General features: G+C 53.5%; 1 protein-coding gene across 2 annotated transcripts in view; it reads right to left on the bottom strand.

Annotated features, from left to right (window-relative positions):
- Positions 1–1,521: 1,521 nt before the first annotated feature.
- The window catches only part of ADAMTS7 (ADAM metallopeptidase with thrombospondin type 1 motif 7), a 53,805-nt gene continuing 37,570 nt past the window's right edge, over positions 1,522–17,756 (bottom strand). For both annotated transcript variants that reach the window (XM_064157799.1, XM_064157800.1), the window contains 5 exons: positions 17,474–17,626; positions 16,450–16,623; positions 15,536–15,682; positions 14,683–14,842; positions 1,522–3,023 (listed from right to left, as the gene is read on the bottom strand). In XM_064157799.1, the coding sequence (XP_064013869.1) occupies positions 2,851–3,023; positions 14,683–14,842; positions 15,536–15,682; positions 16,450–16,623; positions 17,474–17,626 (807 nt within the window). In that variant the 3' untranslated portion in view covers positions 1,522–2,850. The remainder of the gene's footprint in view (positions 3,024–14,682; positions 14,843–15,535; positions 15,683–16,449; positions 16,624–17,473; positions 17,627–17,756) is intronic.

The raw sequence follows: 17,756 nt of genomic DNA, 5'->3' as shown, positions 1-17,756 counted from the left end.
ACCCTCTTGCCCCCCACTCTCTAGCTCTTACTGAGCATTAAGTAGATCCTCTCTGGGGCTGCTCTTTTCCAGGCTCGACAGCCCCAGGGCTCTCAGCCTTTCCTCCTCACAGAGATGCTCCAGGCCCCTCAGCATCTTCAGAGCCTCTGTTACCACATCATTACCTTCAAAAAACGCTGTCACTGAGCTGAGAAGTAAAGAAACTGAACAGAATTTGTTCCATTCTAGCTCAAACCAGGCCAACAACTCATCTGAACGAGGAGACGTAGCTGTGTCGTGCAATTAAACTTGCTGAGATTTGCATAATAATAATTCCTGCCTTGAAAACCAGCCCTCAGCTCCAGTTAACCCAGTGCAGACAACCCAGCTGGTGCTGGGAGGTGACCCAAGCTGCAAGAACAAAACTTCCTGCAGCCTCCAACAGCTTTAGTGAAGAAACCAGATGTTTTCCAAGCGGGCCAAGCAGAAGCGTGCGGCCAAAGGTCAGCCAGGCATTGACCCCCCCTCACCTCGGTGGTGGGAACCCTCTCCTCTGCTCTGTGTCAAATGAAGCATGTGAGTGCTGCAGCGTTGGTCCTCAATGGGGTCTTTCTGAAGTAATGAACCAAAAGTATCCTTGGATGACAAAGGGAATGTGTCCTGGTCCCCAGGCATCCTGGCCCTCTAATGACAAGCATGATTTAGAGCTTTTCTTCTGCCTGCGCTGCTCAGAGGCAGGGCTCTGTAGGGGAGCTTGGAGGGCACAGCTCAGCTGGGGGCTCCAGTCAAACACACACTTATGTTCTCAGAGTGCCCTGTGCTCCACCAGCGTGGTGGGCTCCAGGCTGCTCTTCCTAACTGAAGGACACCCACCAGAGAGCTCAGGGACCTCTGTGGTGGGAGCTGACGTAGTCCTGATTTTCTGTTTCATTGAGTTCGGTGCAGGGGAACCTCATGAAGTTCAACAAGGGCAAAGGTAGAGTCCTGCACCTGGGGAAGATTCCCCTTCCTGGACCTGCTGCCCACAGTGCTGAGCATGCCCCTCTGGACAAGGCTGGGTGACAGGTTGGAGTGGATGGTCTTGGACATCTCTTCCAAGCTGGTTGATTCTATGATTAATGAGCTCATTAATGTCTATAAAGATGTAAAGGGTGAGTGCCAGGAGGATGGAGCCAAGCTGCTCCTGGTGATGCCAGATGACAGGACAAGGGGCAATAGGTGGAAGCTAAGGAAGAGGAAGTTTCATATAAACATGAGGAGGAATTTTTTGCCTGGGAGGGTGGCAGAACCTGGAACAGGCTGCCCAGGAGGGTTGTAGAGTCTCCCTCTCTGGAGATATTCAAAATCCTCCTGGCTGAGTTCCTGTGTGATCTCATATATGTGATCCTTCTCTGGCAGGAGGATTGGACTAGATGACTTTTGAGGTCCCTTGCAGCCCCTGACATTCTGTGATTCTGCGACACGGTTGGGAGCCACATTTAGTCTCCATCCCATGATAGAAGCATGGGATGAGTGAAAAGGAAAAGAGGTCTGACCACAGGCTTTTGAAACATCCAAATTTACACCACGTTGCAAAGGAGTAAAACACAAATGGTGAAGTCATGGCTTGTGTTTTACATACAACTTACACACTGGAATGGCCCCTGTCCTGGGCTGAACCTTCTTCCTGACAGCAAAGGTGAAGACAGAAGAACCTACATGCAAGTAGGGTTGCCATCACGGTCTCCCCCTTTTTGGTCATCCCCCATAGCCTAAAGAGCAATATGGAAAGGAATCCCTACCTAAATACTCCTGATTCTCTTCTGGGGACCAAGCCAACAGCAAATCTTCCCTAAGACAGGGAGGGGTTAATGTGAGATGCTCCTGGAGCTCTTCATGCAATGCTGGATATCCTAGATAAAAGCATCAGCTAACCTTAACAGAGGTGAAGCTACATAAGCAGGGGGGAAAAAAAAGAGCTTTAGCTGTAAGAACACAGAAGAACATCTTAATCAACCATTAAATTGAGTACAGAAGTCCAAGGGTCTATGTCTGGAGCAGCTTCCCCCTCTCCTTCACAAATACAGGCAGGGGAATGCACTGCTGGACTCCAAAACAAACGCTGCCTTGGTGGCCCTAACCATCCCCTCCATCCCAGAGTGACACGGGCATGGCTTGGGCAGAGATAGCCAGCAGCAGGGAGATGAGGGGATGAAGCCTTGGCACATGCCACGGGCCCTGGACTCATGGAGACAACTGAAGCTGCTCTTCTCTCCTCTGCCCTGTCCCCATTCCTCAAGCTGTCCCAGCGTCAGTGAGTAAACATTGCAACAAGAAGCACAGAAATGGGTTGCCAGCTTCAAGTTCTTGAAGGTAACCCCCCCCCAACCCAAGGGGTGGGTGGTACTGGTGGAATGCCAGATGGTCACTTCATATACATACAGATGACCACAGCCATCAGGAGTCCTGTGCTGGCCAGCCAACACCATCAAGAGGCTGCAAACGTCAAGTGATAGCACCATAACCCTTTCTGAGAGGTCTCCCCCCCAAATGATTGCTGTGTGTGGTTTGCCTTCCCCAGAATATTTCCCCACCGGTCACCCAGTGGCAGCGTGACTCCAGTGGAGGGTTCTGACTGCCCCAGCATCTGCCCAGTGGGAGCAGCACACCCAGCCCATGCCAGACCTTATTGTTCAGAGAGATGGTTTGAGCACCATTAGACAAGTAAAAGACATCAGGGCTTCCCCTGGTTGGAAACAGCACCGGGGGGCTCACAGGTGGCAGTGCCACAAGTCCTGGCTGTGACGCAGCTCATCACCACCACCACCACCACCACGCTGGTCCAGGAACCACCACAGGTCCTGGTGTTTCTTGCCTTGGGGGCTGGTCCTGTCACCTCCTGGCTGCCCGCTCGTCCCCACGGTGCCGGTCGGGAGCCGCGTCGTGCCCGTGCTGGCGGCAGCTTTGGCAGCACTGCAGGTGGACCGTGGGGAGGTGGCATCTGCCCAGCACACGCAGGGTCTGGCAGAAGGCGAAGGTCAAGCGGTCACGCTCGCAGACAAAGCCTGGAGGGGAGGCAGAAGGCAAGGACAGGGTTAGTACTGGAGTCGCCAGGGCGGTTAGCAGCTGTTTGATGTCCAAATTAGCACAGCACCATAGCATCGTGGAATTGTTTGGGTTGGAAGACACCTCCAGGACCATCAGGCCCAGCCCTGCCAGGTAACCACTAAACCACGTCCCTTGGCATCACATCTCCATGTATTTTAAGGGATGTAGGTGGCACAGACAAAGAGCTCAGCAAAGGCAAAGCCCACCTGCACCTGAGGACTGAGCAGCCTCCTCCTACCTACCAGCAGAAACACCACCACCTCTGCTGCTGTCTGCACCCCTGCAGCACCTTCCCGAGGTAAATAAACCATTTGGGAGCACAGGACTAAGCCTGGGGCTGGTTGCCCAGGGAGAAATGCCCGTGCTGGAGGCCTGGGAGAAGTGACAAAGGTCCCCACAGTGACATCTCCCCCCAGTGCCAGCCCTTCCCAGCAGAAGACAGCAGCAGGACGATAACTGCTTTTGCTTTGAGTTGTGTTTAGGTTATTTTGAGAACCTGCATCATCTGCTCCACTTCCTGCAGGTGTCTCAGACCTTCAAAACAACATCAGCACGGCTTGGAGGATGGACTTTGTTTTGGGAACTGCTGCTTCAGGGCCAGCACTTGGTCCTGCTAGGGGCACAGCACCCAGACCAGCTGCAGCCGTGGTGGCGACGGATCACAGCCTGGCTGAGTCACTCGTGGGGGGAGCAAACTGTTTGCAGAAACTGCTTCCTCTCTGCAAACAGTCTGGACATCACAAACCTCTCTCTCTTGGGCTGGCAGTGCCACCTCGGGACATTTGGTTTGGTGCCTGGTGGATGATGCAAGTGTTGTCCCAAAGAGAGTTCATCCTTGGGGTGCCACAGGGCAGAACATCCAACCACCCCAAAACGCCCTCACAGCTCCCGCTGCATGCAGATTGTGCTGGGCATAGGATCTTCGGGCTGGTTTGGGTGGAAAGGGACCTCTAAAGGTCATCCAGCCCAACCCTTTGCAGTCAGCAGGGGTATCTGCAGCTAGAGCAGGCTGCTCAGAGCTCCAAACCTGACCTGCATGGCTCCAGGGGTGAGGCATCTCCCATCTTTCTGGGCAAGCTGTACCAGGCTCTCACCACCCTCAGGGTCAAACAGTTCTTCCTTCTCTCCAGTTTGGATCTCTTTGAGTTTCAAATCATCACTCTTTGCCCTATCTCTACACTCCCTGATGAAGTCCCTCCCCATCTTTCTTCTCAGCACCTTTAAGCACTGAAAGGCCACCAGAAGGTCTCCCTGGAGCCTTCTCTTCTCCAGGCTGAACAACCTCAACTCTCTCTCTATCCTCCCAGCAGATGGCCTCCAGACCTCCCAGCATTGCTGTGGCTTCCTCTGGCTCTGCTCCAACATGTCCACGTCTCTGCTGTGCTGAGGACTGCAGAGCTGGTCCCAGCACTGCAGGTGGTCCCATGGGATCGCAGCCCTCTCCTGCCCCAGCATCTCCCAGTTCCATCACCAGTCAGACCAGGCTCAACCAGGCTGCAGCTCAACTGGGTGCCAGCAGCACAGCGCCATCCCCACACACACTTTGTTTAGAACAGAGCTGGTTTGCTTTCTTCTGTCATTTCTTTTTCTACTGCACATTCACCTAAGCCTGTGTCTCACAGAGCCTCCACTTGTGGAAGACTCACTTCAGTTACATCATCTCTGGCTGAATTATCTCCCTCGGTGGTGGATGTGTGGGACTGGAACCCCCTGGTCCTCCTGCTTTCCATCTCCAGATGGGATCACAGAAAGCAGATGCAGAAATTAGGGAAGAAAATAGACTTTTCATAGAATCATTAAGGTTGGATGAGGCCCTGAGCAACCTGGTCTTGTGGGAGGTGCCCCTGCCAGCGCTAGGGGACTTGACACTAGATGATCTTTAAGGTCCCTTCCAACCCAAACCATTCTATCAATCTATGAAAAAACCCTCTAAGATCACCAAGTCCAACCATCAACCCACCAAACCACACCTCTGAAGTTCTCTTTCTCAGGACACTTTTCTGCTGAGGAAACACCAGGACCAAGCCAGGGGAGCTCTCATTGACCACTGGCCCTCACCACCTCCCTGCAGAAACAAAAGGCTCTGCTGAGGGAACAGCTGCTGCCCTGGTTCCCACGGGGACCAGCTGAGCTGCTGCAGGACACAGCAGATGCAGGGCAGAGAGACTTTTCCCCCAGTCCGAGATTTCAGCCCCATCCCTAGCCCATCAGAGAGATCACTGGACTGCTCTAAAATGAATTCTCTGCTTCACCAGAGTTAATTCCTCTCCTCCTCTCCCACATCACATCTCTGTGACCTGAAGAAACCACTGGACACAGAAGCTGCTCCCTGCCAGCACAGACTGCTACCAAAGCTGGATCCCAGCCCCACATCACACTCCCAGGCTAGGACTTAAGGGGATAATGTGATTTTTTTCCTCCTCTTTTCTTTCCTGCAAGAGTTGGCAGGCATTGGAACAGGCTGCCCAGGGAGGTGTTCAAGAACCATGTGGACATGGCACTCTGGGACATGGTTTCATGGCCACGGTGGTGTTGGGCTGATGGATCTTAGAAGTCTTTTCCAACCCAAACAATTCTGTCTTTCCATTATTCTTCACCTTTCACCAGATGAGGTGAGACATTGCTGTGAAGCCCAGAGAGGGTCAGGCACACCCACAGATCTGCCATAAGAGCCCCAGAGTTTGTCAGGAAAAGGGCAGTGTTTGCCCATGAGCTGCTCCCTCAGGGTCCCAGGGATGGTGTTCCCTGGGAACATCCCTGTGACTCCAAGCATAGTGTCCCCAGCGCCCCTTGGGGCACTTGAACAGACACATACACATGTTCCCCTGGGTACCTACTGCAGGACAGGGAGGGCCCAAGCTAAGACAGCTCTGGAAAAAGGGGTGAGTTGATGGTCCCCATGGTGGACAGGTGGGATCACTGCTCCAGCAGAAATTGTCCTTCATATACTAGGCAATGGTGAGGCCACAACCTCCAATACTGGGTTTGGGCCTCCCACCCTAAGGACATTGAGATGCTGGAGCAAACCCAGAGGCAGTTAGAGAAGCTGGTGAAGGGTCTGGAGAGCAGGTCTGGTGAGGAGCAGCTGAGGGACCTGAGAAAAGGAGGCTGAGGAGAGACTCTCTGGCTCTCTACAACTCCCTGAAAGGAGCTTGAAGCCAGGTGGGAGTCAGTTTCTTCCCCCAAGAAACAAGTGAGAGGATGAGAGGAGATGGCCTCAACTTGCCCAGGGCAGGTTTAGGTTGGACATGAGAAACAATTTATCCATGGGAAAGGTTGTGAAGGCCTGTCCCAGGCCACCTGGGGAGGTAGTGGAATCCCCATCCCTGGAGGAGTTTCAAAGCCATGGAGGTGTAGTGCTGGGGGACATGGTTTGATGGTGCCCTGGCAGTGCTGGGATAACAGTTTGACTCAATGAGCTTGAAGGTCTTTTCCAATGTGAATGACTCTGTGACTCTCAAAACTCCACAGCAGTCAGAAGAGCCCAGTTAAGAGCTGTGTAGGGAGGGGTGGGAAGGTCCCTGGTGCTGGGGAGGGTGCATGCTGCAGCCCTGCAGCGATGCTGTCCCAGACCCCCGCCGAGCCCCCGGTATTTTTAGCTCAGTGCTGCTGTGCCCCCTGGGCTCCTTTCTGTCCACCAGCCCTCAGCTTATCACAACCCTCTTCCTAGAAAGCTATTTATGGATCCCGACCAAGCTGCCTCCTGCCTTCTCTTGGAAGAGTTGTGAAGGCTTTGGAGCCTCTCACTAGAAGGTCACTTTCGAGGACCAGAGGTGATGGTTTAGCTCTTTTCTGATCCATTTCCAAGAGGTCACCACCCTGGATGCTGGTAGGAAGTGTCCAAACCTGCACTAGAGGCATAAACAAACCCATGGGTCTGCTGCCAGGAGGGATTTCTCTTTGCTCATCATATCCTCTGCAAAGGTATGAGATAAGAGCTGGGATGGGCTGAGAGAAGGGTGGAGAAGAGCCACCACCCTTGGCTGGAGGCAGCATTGCAGCTCTCTGCTGACCCTACACAAGACCTCCACATTTTCAAAGCATTTCAAGGAAGAGAAGTGGGTGGGAGTTGGTGAACACTCCTCATTTTCCAGAGCAGCCTATGCTTTGAGCTGATGCAGCATCCCAGCATGGATGTGTGAGGTCAAGCTCAGGTCTCAACATCTTGGCCAAGCTGGAATTTGGGTTTGAGCACAGGAAGCTGTACTGAGCACTTCATTTGTCAGCTCTTCAGGAAGGGTCCCCTCGAGAATTGCCCCAGTTTTCATCTAAGCCCTTTTGACTGCTATTTTGTTTCCTATTAAAATCTGCTCCTCACACTTCATCTGAGCACAAATCTGAGCCAAATGTTAGCCTGAAGAAACAGCTTCGAGCAGGGTTTTTACAGTTCTAGCCTGAGTCAGCACCTTAGAAACTGACAACACTTTCCTGGGGGGTTGGGGCTTTTTAAGCTGGTGTGGAACTCACTTTAAATTTCATCTAAGCTCCTGCTACACAAACCTGAGCTTGGGAAAAATAAACTTCCTGGACTAAAAAACAAGGAAAGGTTGAGCTTGGAGCTGAGCTGGCAAAAGCAGAGAATGAAACTGCTGACCTCTGGCCCTCGGGATGCTCCCGAAGCATGGGCTAGCAAGTGTTATCCCAAGCTCCTGCTACAGAGCCTGTGGGGCCATCCCCAGGGAATGAGCAACTCATCCCACAGCCAGCTGCCAGGTTTTCCTGCACAGGCAGGCACCTACATGGCCACAGCTGAGAAAGCTGGGAGGAAAAGCACAAAATCAGCTGGTTTTAGGTGTCAGCCTGTCTGATCCTGCCACATCTCGCTCAGCACCATCACAGAGCATCCAGAGACACTGCAGGAGCATCCAGTCTGGGAGTCACAGGATAGGATTCAAGATGCCAGTACTTTCCAAGAGCTTGAAAGGGAGATCCTCCATGTTTGGACTCTCAATCCCAGAGAGGAATTCTCATTTCCAAAGAGCTGCTGGGACTTTCCCTATGCCCTGTGTTGTCTTATCCTTCCCACGAATGCAGGGAGGGGGAGAAACACCCAACTGTGCCAAAATGAGTCCCTGACCATGACCCTGTCTTCCCCTCCTATATCCCAACTCCCTTTAAACACATCCAGAGCTTCCCACAGGCAGCCCTACAGGAAAAATCCCTGCCACAGAGATGGAGGCTCTGCTTCCTTTGCCTTTTGAGATGAAGAGCAGGGAGGGTGAGGGGCTGGGCAGTAGGATGAAGGGGGCGCAGAAGTAGGGTGAAGGAGCTTGGCAGCAGAGTGAGGGGGGCTCAGCAGCAGGGTGAGGGGGGCTCAGCAGCAGGGTGAGGGGGTTCAGAAGTAGGGTGAGGGGGGGCTCAGAAGCAGGGTGAGGGGGGGGCTCAGAAGCAGGGTGAGGGGGGGGGGGCTCAGAAGCAGCATGAAGCTCTCCTCTAGTCCAAGACTAAGGAAACCCCACCCCAATCAGGGCCCCCATCTGCCTGGGCAGAGTAGTCCCTCCAGCCATGGGTACAGCACTGTGTCTTCATTCCTGTCTGTGCTAGTTTGAAGCAAGCTAGAATGTTTTGGTAACAGAACTAGATAACAGGCAGTGAAATGAAAAACAATTGTGTCTACTTCTCTCACAGTTACGCTGAGAACTCTGGGAAGAAGAAAGACTTCTTCTCCATTTTTGTTTCTCACTCTTGCTTTTGCCTTTGACCTGGTCACATCTCATTAACCCTGCTCCTACTAACCTTGCTCCCTAACCTCTTGGCTGCACCTCTTTTCTTCCTGAGAACTGGGGTAAGGTTGAGAGGGCCAGGGGGAGGTGTTGGGGTGGTTTGAGAGCCCCTCCTGGGGACTCAGGTTTCTGGGAGGGGAGTTGTGCTTTTACATTGTTTATCCTTTGTATATTTCTGTATATAATTGTATATAACTGTATATATTGTAAATAGCTGCTTGTAAATTCTGCTAGCTGTAAATAAATTGCTTCATCTATATTCCCAGGGTCCGTCTGAGTTAGCTGGGGCAAATTCAAAAGTGTGGGGGGGCGGGGTAACCCCCAAACCATCACATTTTTTAATTGGCTTTCCCAACGTGGGGCCAGAGATTTCAGTGAGTGGAAATTAGCTCTGGGAATTAAGATGAAGCTAATCAAGCAGCTATTGTATTTGGTTGGTGCATTGCTCTGGTCTGGTTTTGTTTTCTTGGCATTTAGTTGGTTAAAAGGTCAAATTGTTGCTTATTTCATTGATCTGGCTTATAATAAGGCTAAAGCTAAGGTTTCAGATATGTTCTGGAGCTGGGGTGATTTTATTATGCAGGGAGGGGGAGAAACACCCAACTGTGCCAAAATGAGTCCCTGACCATGACCCTGTCTTCCCCTCCTATATCCCAACTCCCTTTAAACACATCCAGAGCTTCCCACAGGCAGCCCTACAGGAAAAATCCCTGCCACAGAGATGGAGGCTCTGCTTCCTTTGCCTTTTGAGATGAAGAGCAGGGAGGGTGAGGGGCTGGGCAGTAGGATGAAGGGGGCGCAGAAGTAGGGTGAAGGAGCTTGGCAGCAGAGTGAGGGGGGCTCAGCAGCAGGGTGAGGGGGGCTCAGCAGCAGGGTGAGGGGGTTCAGAAGTAGGGTGAGGGGGGGCTCAGAAGCAGGGTGAGGGGGGGGCTCAGAAGCAGGGTGAGGGGGGGGGGCTCAGAAGCAGCATGAAGCTCTCCTCTAGTCCAAGACTAAGGAAACCCCACCCCAATCAGGGCCCCCATCTGCCTGGGCAGAGTAGTCCCTCCAGCCATGGGTACAGCACTGTGTCTTCATTCCTGTCCTTGCTTTCTCTGTTTTTAGCACTTCAAGGCCAAGGTCCTCTCTGCTGAAGGTCTTCCTTCTGCACAGAGAATGATGCCTTTGATCTACTCTGGAGAGTTTTCAATGTGAACTTGGAGTTAATTGCTGTTGGTCTCTGGCTTTGCCTCTTCCCTGCCAGGCTCTTATCAGAGGCTTGGCAAGAAGCTCCTGGCAGAGGAGCCCAAGCTGCAGCCACCAGGTCCCCTTGGTGCCTGCACAGTGTCCTGAGCCCACAACCCACACCCAAGGCAGAAGAAAAACAGATTATTATTCTTCCCTAATTGCTTGTGCTGGCTGCTGAGATCCTCTGCAACTTATGCCTCCTAAAACTGAAATCTGCTCAGCAGCTGCCAAGGAGGAGGGAGGAGAAGCATAGCCCAGTGCCAGAGGAGAGACATCTCCCACCACTGCTGGTCAAATCAAACCCATTTACACAGAAAGGAGGCAGCCCTGCAATAAGGAGACTCAGCTGCTGCCATCAGGGTAAGGAACTGTGCTGCTCCTGCTCCAGCTCCTGGTGGCTATTATGGATTTTTCTCCTGTTGTCCAGGTTTCCCAGGAGCCACCGTACAAGCACGAGGTGGGTGGACCAAGGTAGACCAGGGTCTGGATCCCAAGGACCTGCACAGCCCCATTGCTGCATGGACCTGGCATCTGCATCACCCCCTCACTAGGAAGGATTGACATTGAGTCAATATGCTGAGCCTGGAGAAGAGCAGCCTCAGAGGGGATCCACTCAATGCTCAGCAAGAGCTAACGGGTGGGGGACAAGAGGATGGGGTCAGACTCTTCTCAGTGGTGCCCAGTGGCAGGGCAAGGGGCAATGGGCATAAACTGGAACCCAGGAAACTTCATCTGAACAGGAGGAGAAATCTAAGTGTGAGGGTGCTGGAGCCCTGGAACAGGCTGCCAAAGAGGATGTGGATTCTCCTCTGGAGAGCTTCCAAACCCTCCTGGCCATTGTGATCCTGGGCAAGCTGCTGTGGGTGCCCCTGTCTTAGCAGGGAAGTTGAACTGGATGATCTCCAGAGTCACTTCCAACCCTGGGACTCTGGGATTCCATGGTTCTGTGGTATGGGCTCACCTTTGAGCAGGCTCTGCCAGCCCTGTCACTCAAAGCCTCTTTCTCCACAATGCTTGGTGTGTAACAACCATCCCACATCTAATCAAAACAGGGAATCCTTTCCCAAACATCCGTTTTCCACTGACATCTGTTGTTAATTAGCAGTAAATAAAGAGCATTTAATGACTCCTGAAGCAGCATCTCCTGCTCTTGCCACTTGGCCACAGACTCACACACTCCAAGGAGAGAGAAAATTGGAATTTGCTGCAGTTACTCCTCGTGTGTCCCCTCAGAGCGAGTTCAGCCACAGCACAACCAGGAGCTAGGTCATTTCCCTACTCCAAGCAAGCAGGAGTAACATGGTTAATTGCCAATTAATCCTGAAGCAAGCAGAAATGCAACCAGATCCAGGATAATGAGCCTGGAGCAATGTAAACAGCATCTGGGACTCGCCCCAGCCTGTTCCCGGTATGAGTCTGAGGCTTTACTCCTCAGTTCCCGTCAAGGAATCACAGAATCAACCAGGTTGGAAGAGACCTCCAAGATCATCCAGTCCAACCTAGCACCCAGCCCTAGCCAGTCAACCAGACCATGGCACTAAGTGCCTCATCCAGTCTTTTCTTGAAGACCCCCAGGGACGGTACCTCCACCACCTCCCTGGGCAGCCCATTCCAATACCAATCACTCTCTCTGGCAACAACTTCCTCCTAACATCCAGCCTATACCTACCCCAGCACAACTTGAGACTGTGTCCCCTTGTTCTGTTGCTGGTTGCCTGGGAGAAGAGGCCACCCCCCACCTGGCTACAATGTCCCTTCAGGTAGTTGTAGACAGTAATAAGATCACCCCTGAGCCTCCTCTTCTCCAGGCTAAACAACCCCAGCTCCCTCAACCTCTCCTCATAGGATTTGTCCCACCAAACATCATCCCTCATGCAATGGATCCAGAGCAATGGGCAAGAGGAAGATTATTAATCATACAAGCTCATGCAGTCCAACCATTACCCCAGCACTGCCAGGTCACCACCAAACCATGGTCCCCTCAGCACCACCTCCCCACAGCTTTCAAACTCCTCCAGGGATGGGGACTCCCCCAGTGCCACATGCAGCCTGAGACAGCTCTTGACAACCCTTTCAGTGAAGAAATTGTTCCTCAAGTCCAACCTAAACATGCTCTAAGGCAACTTGAGGGCATTTCCTCTTGTCCTATTGATTGTTCCTTGGGAGAAGAGATCAGCTCCTATCTGTCTCCAGCCTCCTTTCAGGGAGTTGTAGAGAACAATGAAGTCTCCCCTCAGCCTCCTCTTCTCCAGGCTGAACAACCCCAGTTCCTTCAGCTGCTCTTACCAGACCTGTCCTCCAGACCCTTCACCTGCTTCATTGCCCTTCTCTGGACACAGTCCAGCCCCTCAGTGTCCTTCTTGGAGTGAGTGGCCCAAAACTGAACCCAGGTCTAGACACAGTTCCCTGTACAGGGGGACAGTCACTACCCTGGTCCTGTGTGACTTTTACCATGATGGGGGCACCCCATGGGCTGCAAACATTTGGTCCTGAACAGGGTTGTTCCTTCCATCACTGATGAGGCACCTCTTGTGCTCCAAGAGGACAGCAATGTCCTCCTTGCCCCACTGGTCACCAGGAAGGGGCTGCAGGGCTTTCCTGGCTGCCACTATCATGGATATCTTGAAGACCTTCCTGCCCTCATGAAGATCTCCTTGCACTGCAGTCATGTTTGAGTTCCTTGTCTCAGCATGGAGTTAGATAAATGTCCCTAGCTTTGCTGGGGCATCACCTGGCAGCACCTGGGTGCCCAATGGGTGCCCAGGGAGGTGGTGGAGGCACCGTCCCTGAGGGTCTTCAAGAAAAGACTGGATGAGGCACTTAGTGCCATGGTCTAGTTGATTGGATAGGGCTGGGTGCTAGGTTGGACTGGATGATCTTGGAGGTCTCTTCCAACCTGGTTGATTCTATGATGCTCCCTGAGAGCCATCTAAGGGCATGCCCAACCTTATCTTCACTGTTCACAGCTGGATGCAGCTGTAAAATAGGAGACACGTTCACAAATAACCTCTGTGAAACCATCAATTAACTCACAACCCAGACACAGAGCAGCATTCTAGGTCCAATTAGTTCCCACCACCTCCCACTGACGCTGGTGAGATGTTGGAGATGTTTGTCTGTGCCTGATCTGTTCCATCTTGGTTACAAAGTCATCTGATAATGGTTCTAACATTTCATCTCTTCTGGGGTTATTCCAGCCAGAACATGACCACTCACAAACACAAACCCACGGGTTTACTGCTGTGGGTGAATGCCACAGTAGAGGAGATGAAAGCTCCTTGTGCTCCTGACACAACTCTGAGTCTCTCCAGCCTGCACTAATTTTGAGCACTAAAGATCCTTTAAAAGCCAGGAAAAGGCTGGAGTTTATGTTCATGCCTTCTCTGGGAGCCTCTGCCTGTGGATTTCCACATCTGTGATTTCCTGCCATGTGAAAGTTTGGTTCCTCTCTGTGGTCTGGCAGGAAATGTTTGTATTTCCAAGAGACCTTTCCTGCTCTGGGCTGCAGCCAGAGCCTTTATGTCATCCCCAACCTAGGAGTTTAACTTTTCTCTGCTTCCTACACATCTAAGTGATTATTTTGGGCCAGCCTTGGCTCTGCTGCACGGCTCCACAGCTCTCATCACCCAGCCCAACACGGAAATTGGCCCCAAAAATAGCTGGAACCACACATCACTCCTTGAGCAAGCCCAGGGAGATCCTAACTGCTGGAATGTCCCACAGCCTTGCAATTACAGGAGGGTCCTGCAAATGCTGAAAGGGAGCTGTTTAATCCCAGAACAACAGCATGATTGGAGGATGCATGGACCTCCATGGAGGTCCAACCTCTCTTCTAAAGCAGAGGTATCCACAGCAGCTTAACCAGGATCACAATGGCCACCTGGGTTTGGAAGCTCTCCAGAGAAGGAGACTTCACAACCTCTCCAGGCAGCCTGCTCCAGGCCTCCAGCACCCTCACATCAATGAATTTTCTCCTCTTCAGATGGACCTTCCTGGGCTCCAGTTTGTGCCCAATGTCCTTTGTCCTGATGCTGGGCACCACTGAGAAGAGTCTGGCCCTGGCTTCCCCTGGAGCAACTAGAGGCCATTCCCTCTTGTCCTGTCCCTTGTTCCTTGGGAGAAGAACCCAACCTCCACCCACCTCCAAGCTCCTTTTGGGGAGTTGCAGAGAGCCAGAAGATCTCCCCTCAGCATCCTCTTCTGCAGGCTCAACGACTCCAGTTCCATCAGCTGCCCCTCACCAGACCTGTTCTCCAGACCCTTTGCCAGCTTCTCTGGACATGCTCCAGCCCCTCAATGTCCTTCTTGGATTGAGGGGCCCAAAACTGAACCAAATACTCAAGGTGTGACTTCATCGGTGCCCAGAATAGGAGGACAACCACTGTCCTGATCCTGATGGTGACTCTCTTGCTGATCCAGGCCAGAATGCTGGTGGCCCTCTTGACCACCTGGGCACACATTGGCTCATCTTCACTCCTCCATCAAGCTGATGACAGAGGAGCTGCTTGCTCTCCAGGTACCAGTTGCTTAACTGAGAGCCTGGGTGGTTTTCACACCCATCTCCACAGGCCACTTTGATCCCAAGCAGCCTACACAGGCTCTTGTGGAGCATAACCACCTGAAGAGGAGACCCTGAGCTTTCAGAAGGGGCAGGGTGGAGACTCGCCTGACTCGGAGCTGTCGCAGTCCTGCGGGTTGCACTTCTGGGTGCTCTCAGGCCAGGGCTCGTGGTCACAGAGGCTGCTGTCCTCCTCAGCCAGCCCAGTCTTGGTGTTGATGCACTTGACCTGGCGCCGCTGGATGCCCCCACCACAGGGAGCTGTGCACTGTGGGAAGGGCACAGACCCATCAGCACCAGGGGGAACCTGTCCCCATGCTCAACAAAGCCACCCCCACACACTGCAGCAGCACCAGACCCCAGAGGTTCTTGGGGCAGCAGCCCCCAGTTTGGATTTGAGGGTTGAGTCTTTCACAGAGTGCACTGGGTTGGAAGGGACCACCAAGGGGCATCTTGTCCAAACCCCTGCACTTAGCAGGACACCTCCAACTACAGCACAATGCCCAGAGCCACATCGAGTTCGACCTTGAATGCCTTCATGGATGTGGCCTCCACCATATCTCTGGGCAACCTGTTCCAGTGTCTCACCACCCTCCTTGTGAAGAACTTCTTCTTGGTGTCCAACCTACACCTCCCCTGCTCTAGTTTCAAGCCAGTGTCCCTTGTCATATCCCCCACAGGCCCTCCTGAACAGTTCCCTCTCCAGCCTTCCAGCAGGTCCCCTTCAGATATTGAAATGCAGCTCTAAGGTCTCCCTGGAGCCTTCTCTTCTCCAGGCTCAACAGCCCCAACTGCCCCAGCCCCTGTCCTCATGGGACAGTCTGATCACCCCCACCACTCACCGACTGAAAGTGCCCTCGATGAAGGCATCGAACACCACTTCCCCCCACTCCCATTTCCTGCACTTTGTCCCAAGGCCCTGGGGGACAGGAGCCACCTGCAGCCTCTGGTGCCCACTCACCTCTCCCCAGGAGCCCACCACCCAGGTGGTGCAGGGGTGTGTGTTGCAGGGCCGGGTGGTGTTGGGCCGTAAGGTCTCCTCGCAGCGCCCCAGCTCTGGGCACGTCACCAGCCGCTCCTGCTCGCCACCGCCGCACGCCTCCGAGCACTGCGAGACAGCCCACGGAAGACATCAGCCCCGTGCCCTTCTGCTCCTGAGGAAACACACTGCAAACCCACCCTCAGGCACACCCACACCCTGCCCGGTGGAGTCCCCACTCTGCAGCGACTTCTGCTATCAGCAGGTGGTTTCCTCAGCGCTTCCAACTGGCTGGGAGGTCCTGCAGAGGCAGCAGGAGCCCCCAGACCTGCTGCGGGGATGGATCTGCTGATATTTGGCAGGTGTGGACAGGCCAGGTCAGCCCACTGCTCCCTGCTGCCAATCATGGACTGGTTTGGGTGGGAAGAGGTTTTTACAGCCCTTCTAGTCCACCCCAGCTGGACTAGTTGCAGGGTCACCTGCAACAACTGGCAGGGTGCTCAGAGCTCAGATCAACCTGACCTGCAATGGTTCCAGGGATTCCACATCTCCCACCTCTTTGGGCAGCCTGGGTCAGGCTCTCACCATCCCTCAGGGTTAAACGTTTCTCCCTTCTCTCCAGCCTGAATCTCCCTCTGGAGTTCAGACCATCACCTCTTGTCCTGTCACAACAGGCCCCGCTAAAATGACCATGGGGGCTCCTCACTGCAACCCTAATGGCCACCCACTTGCCCAGCTGCTGACCACTTGCTCTAGGCAAGCAAACACCAAGTGCTGACCAAACTTGCTTCCAGGGAGAGAAGACAGACAACTGGGGATGCCAAACACCCCATCCTGGGACAAAACCACACTGTGGTGTCAGACATCAAGGGCTGCCACTCCCCAGCAACTCCTACCTCTCTCCAAGAGGATGTGTACCAGTCCAGGCATGGTGTGCTTTGGCAAGGGACCTGCTCTGGTGGCTTGTAGAGGACAGCCTGGCAGTGGAAGGGTCGTAGGAGCCTCTGGTCTCTGGTGTCAACGCAATGTACATCCCGAACCTTCACCCCTCCACCACAGCTCCTGGAGCACTGGGGAGTGACACAAGCATCACGCTGGGAAAGGGTGACAAGGGACCAATCCCTTCAGCAATGGGAAGTGAGCTCAGAGGTGTTGAGTAATTGCTCGTTTGAAGCTAGGCAGATCATCCTAGAGAAGAGTCCACTCAGCTCTAAGTCTGCCATTCTGAAAGCCACAAGTTTCCAGTCACAGCTGCAACAACTTCCTCCTGCGTTAGCAGCTGATGATCCTCAGGCCACCCAGAGCAAGGAAAGCTGATCCCCACCACTGGACCTACTGGATTCAACCAACCCCACCACCAGCACCCCACGGAGCACATTCCAGAGACTTCCTTCAGACTTTCTGCCATTCTTAGTTAAGCTTCTGAAAATTGCTGCCTTTGCAACCAGCCCAAGAGCAGGACAAATGAGATTACAGATGGCATCAAAGACTGAACTGGGCTGGAAGGAGCCCTCCAATGTCAGTTTGTCCAACCCTCTGCACTCAGTAGGGACACCTCGGACTAGATCACGCTGCTGAGGGCCACATTGAGTCTGATCTTGGATGTCTCCAGGGATGGGGCCTCCACCACACCTCTGGGCAATCTGTTCCAGTCTTTCACCACCCTCATTGTGAAGAGCTTCCTCCTAACATCCAACCTAAATCTACACTGCTCTGGCTTCAAACCCACGGGTGCTCAACCCATCCCACAAGACTCATGGGACGAGGACGTTTAAACTCCGTGGCCAGCGCCAATCTTTGCCATGGGGCAGGAGCACAGCCCAAAAGCAGGTACAGTTCCAGCCACGTTCAGCCCCACCACCTGCCTTCAGCTCTCCATGGACGTTCTGGGGCCTCCCTACCACTCACAGAGCCGTTTACCTTACTCCAGTTGCCCACACGCCAGGAGGAGCAGGGCCTGAGGGAACACCTCCGAGCCGGGACGGGTTTGTCTGCCGCGGCACAGGCACCGTCGCTGCCGCTGCTGCAGCGCACACTCCTCCAGACCGCGCCCACGCCGCACGTAGCTGAGCACTGCAACACACCAGAGGCTTCCTGCTCCTCTCCCCTTCCCCACGGCCCTGATGCCCTGCTGTAGGCTCTGCCCAAGGACCATGGGGGTGCTGATAGATAGTAAGCTGAAGATGAGCCAGCAGTGTGCCCA

This window comes from Pogoniulus pusillus, chromosome 17, assembly GCF_015220805.1.
Source record: "Pogoniulus pusillus isolate bPogPus1 chromosome 17, bPogPus1.pri, whole genome shotgun sequence".
Lineage (NCBI taxonomy): Eukaryota > Metazoa > Chordata > Aves > Piciformes > Lybiidae > Pogoniulus > Pogoniulus pusillus.
This window is presented reverse-complemented; position numbering and strand designations above follow the sequence as displayed.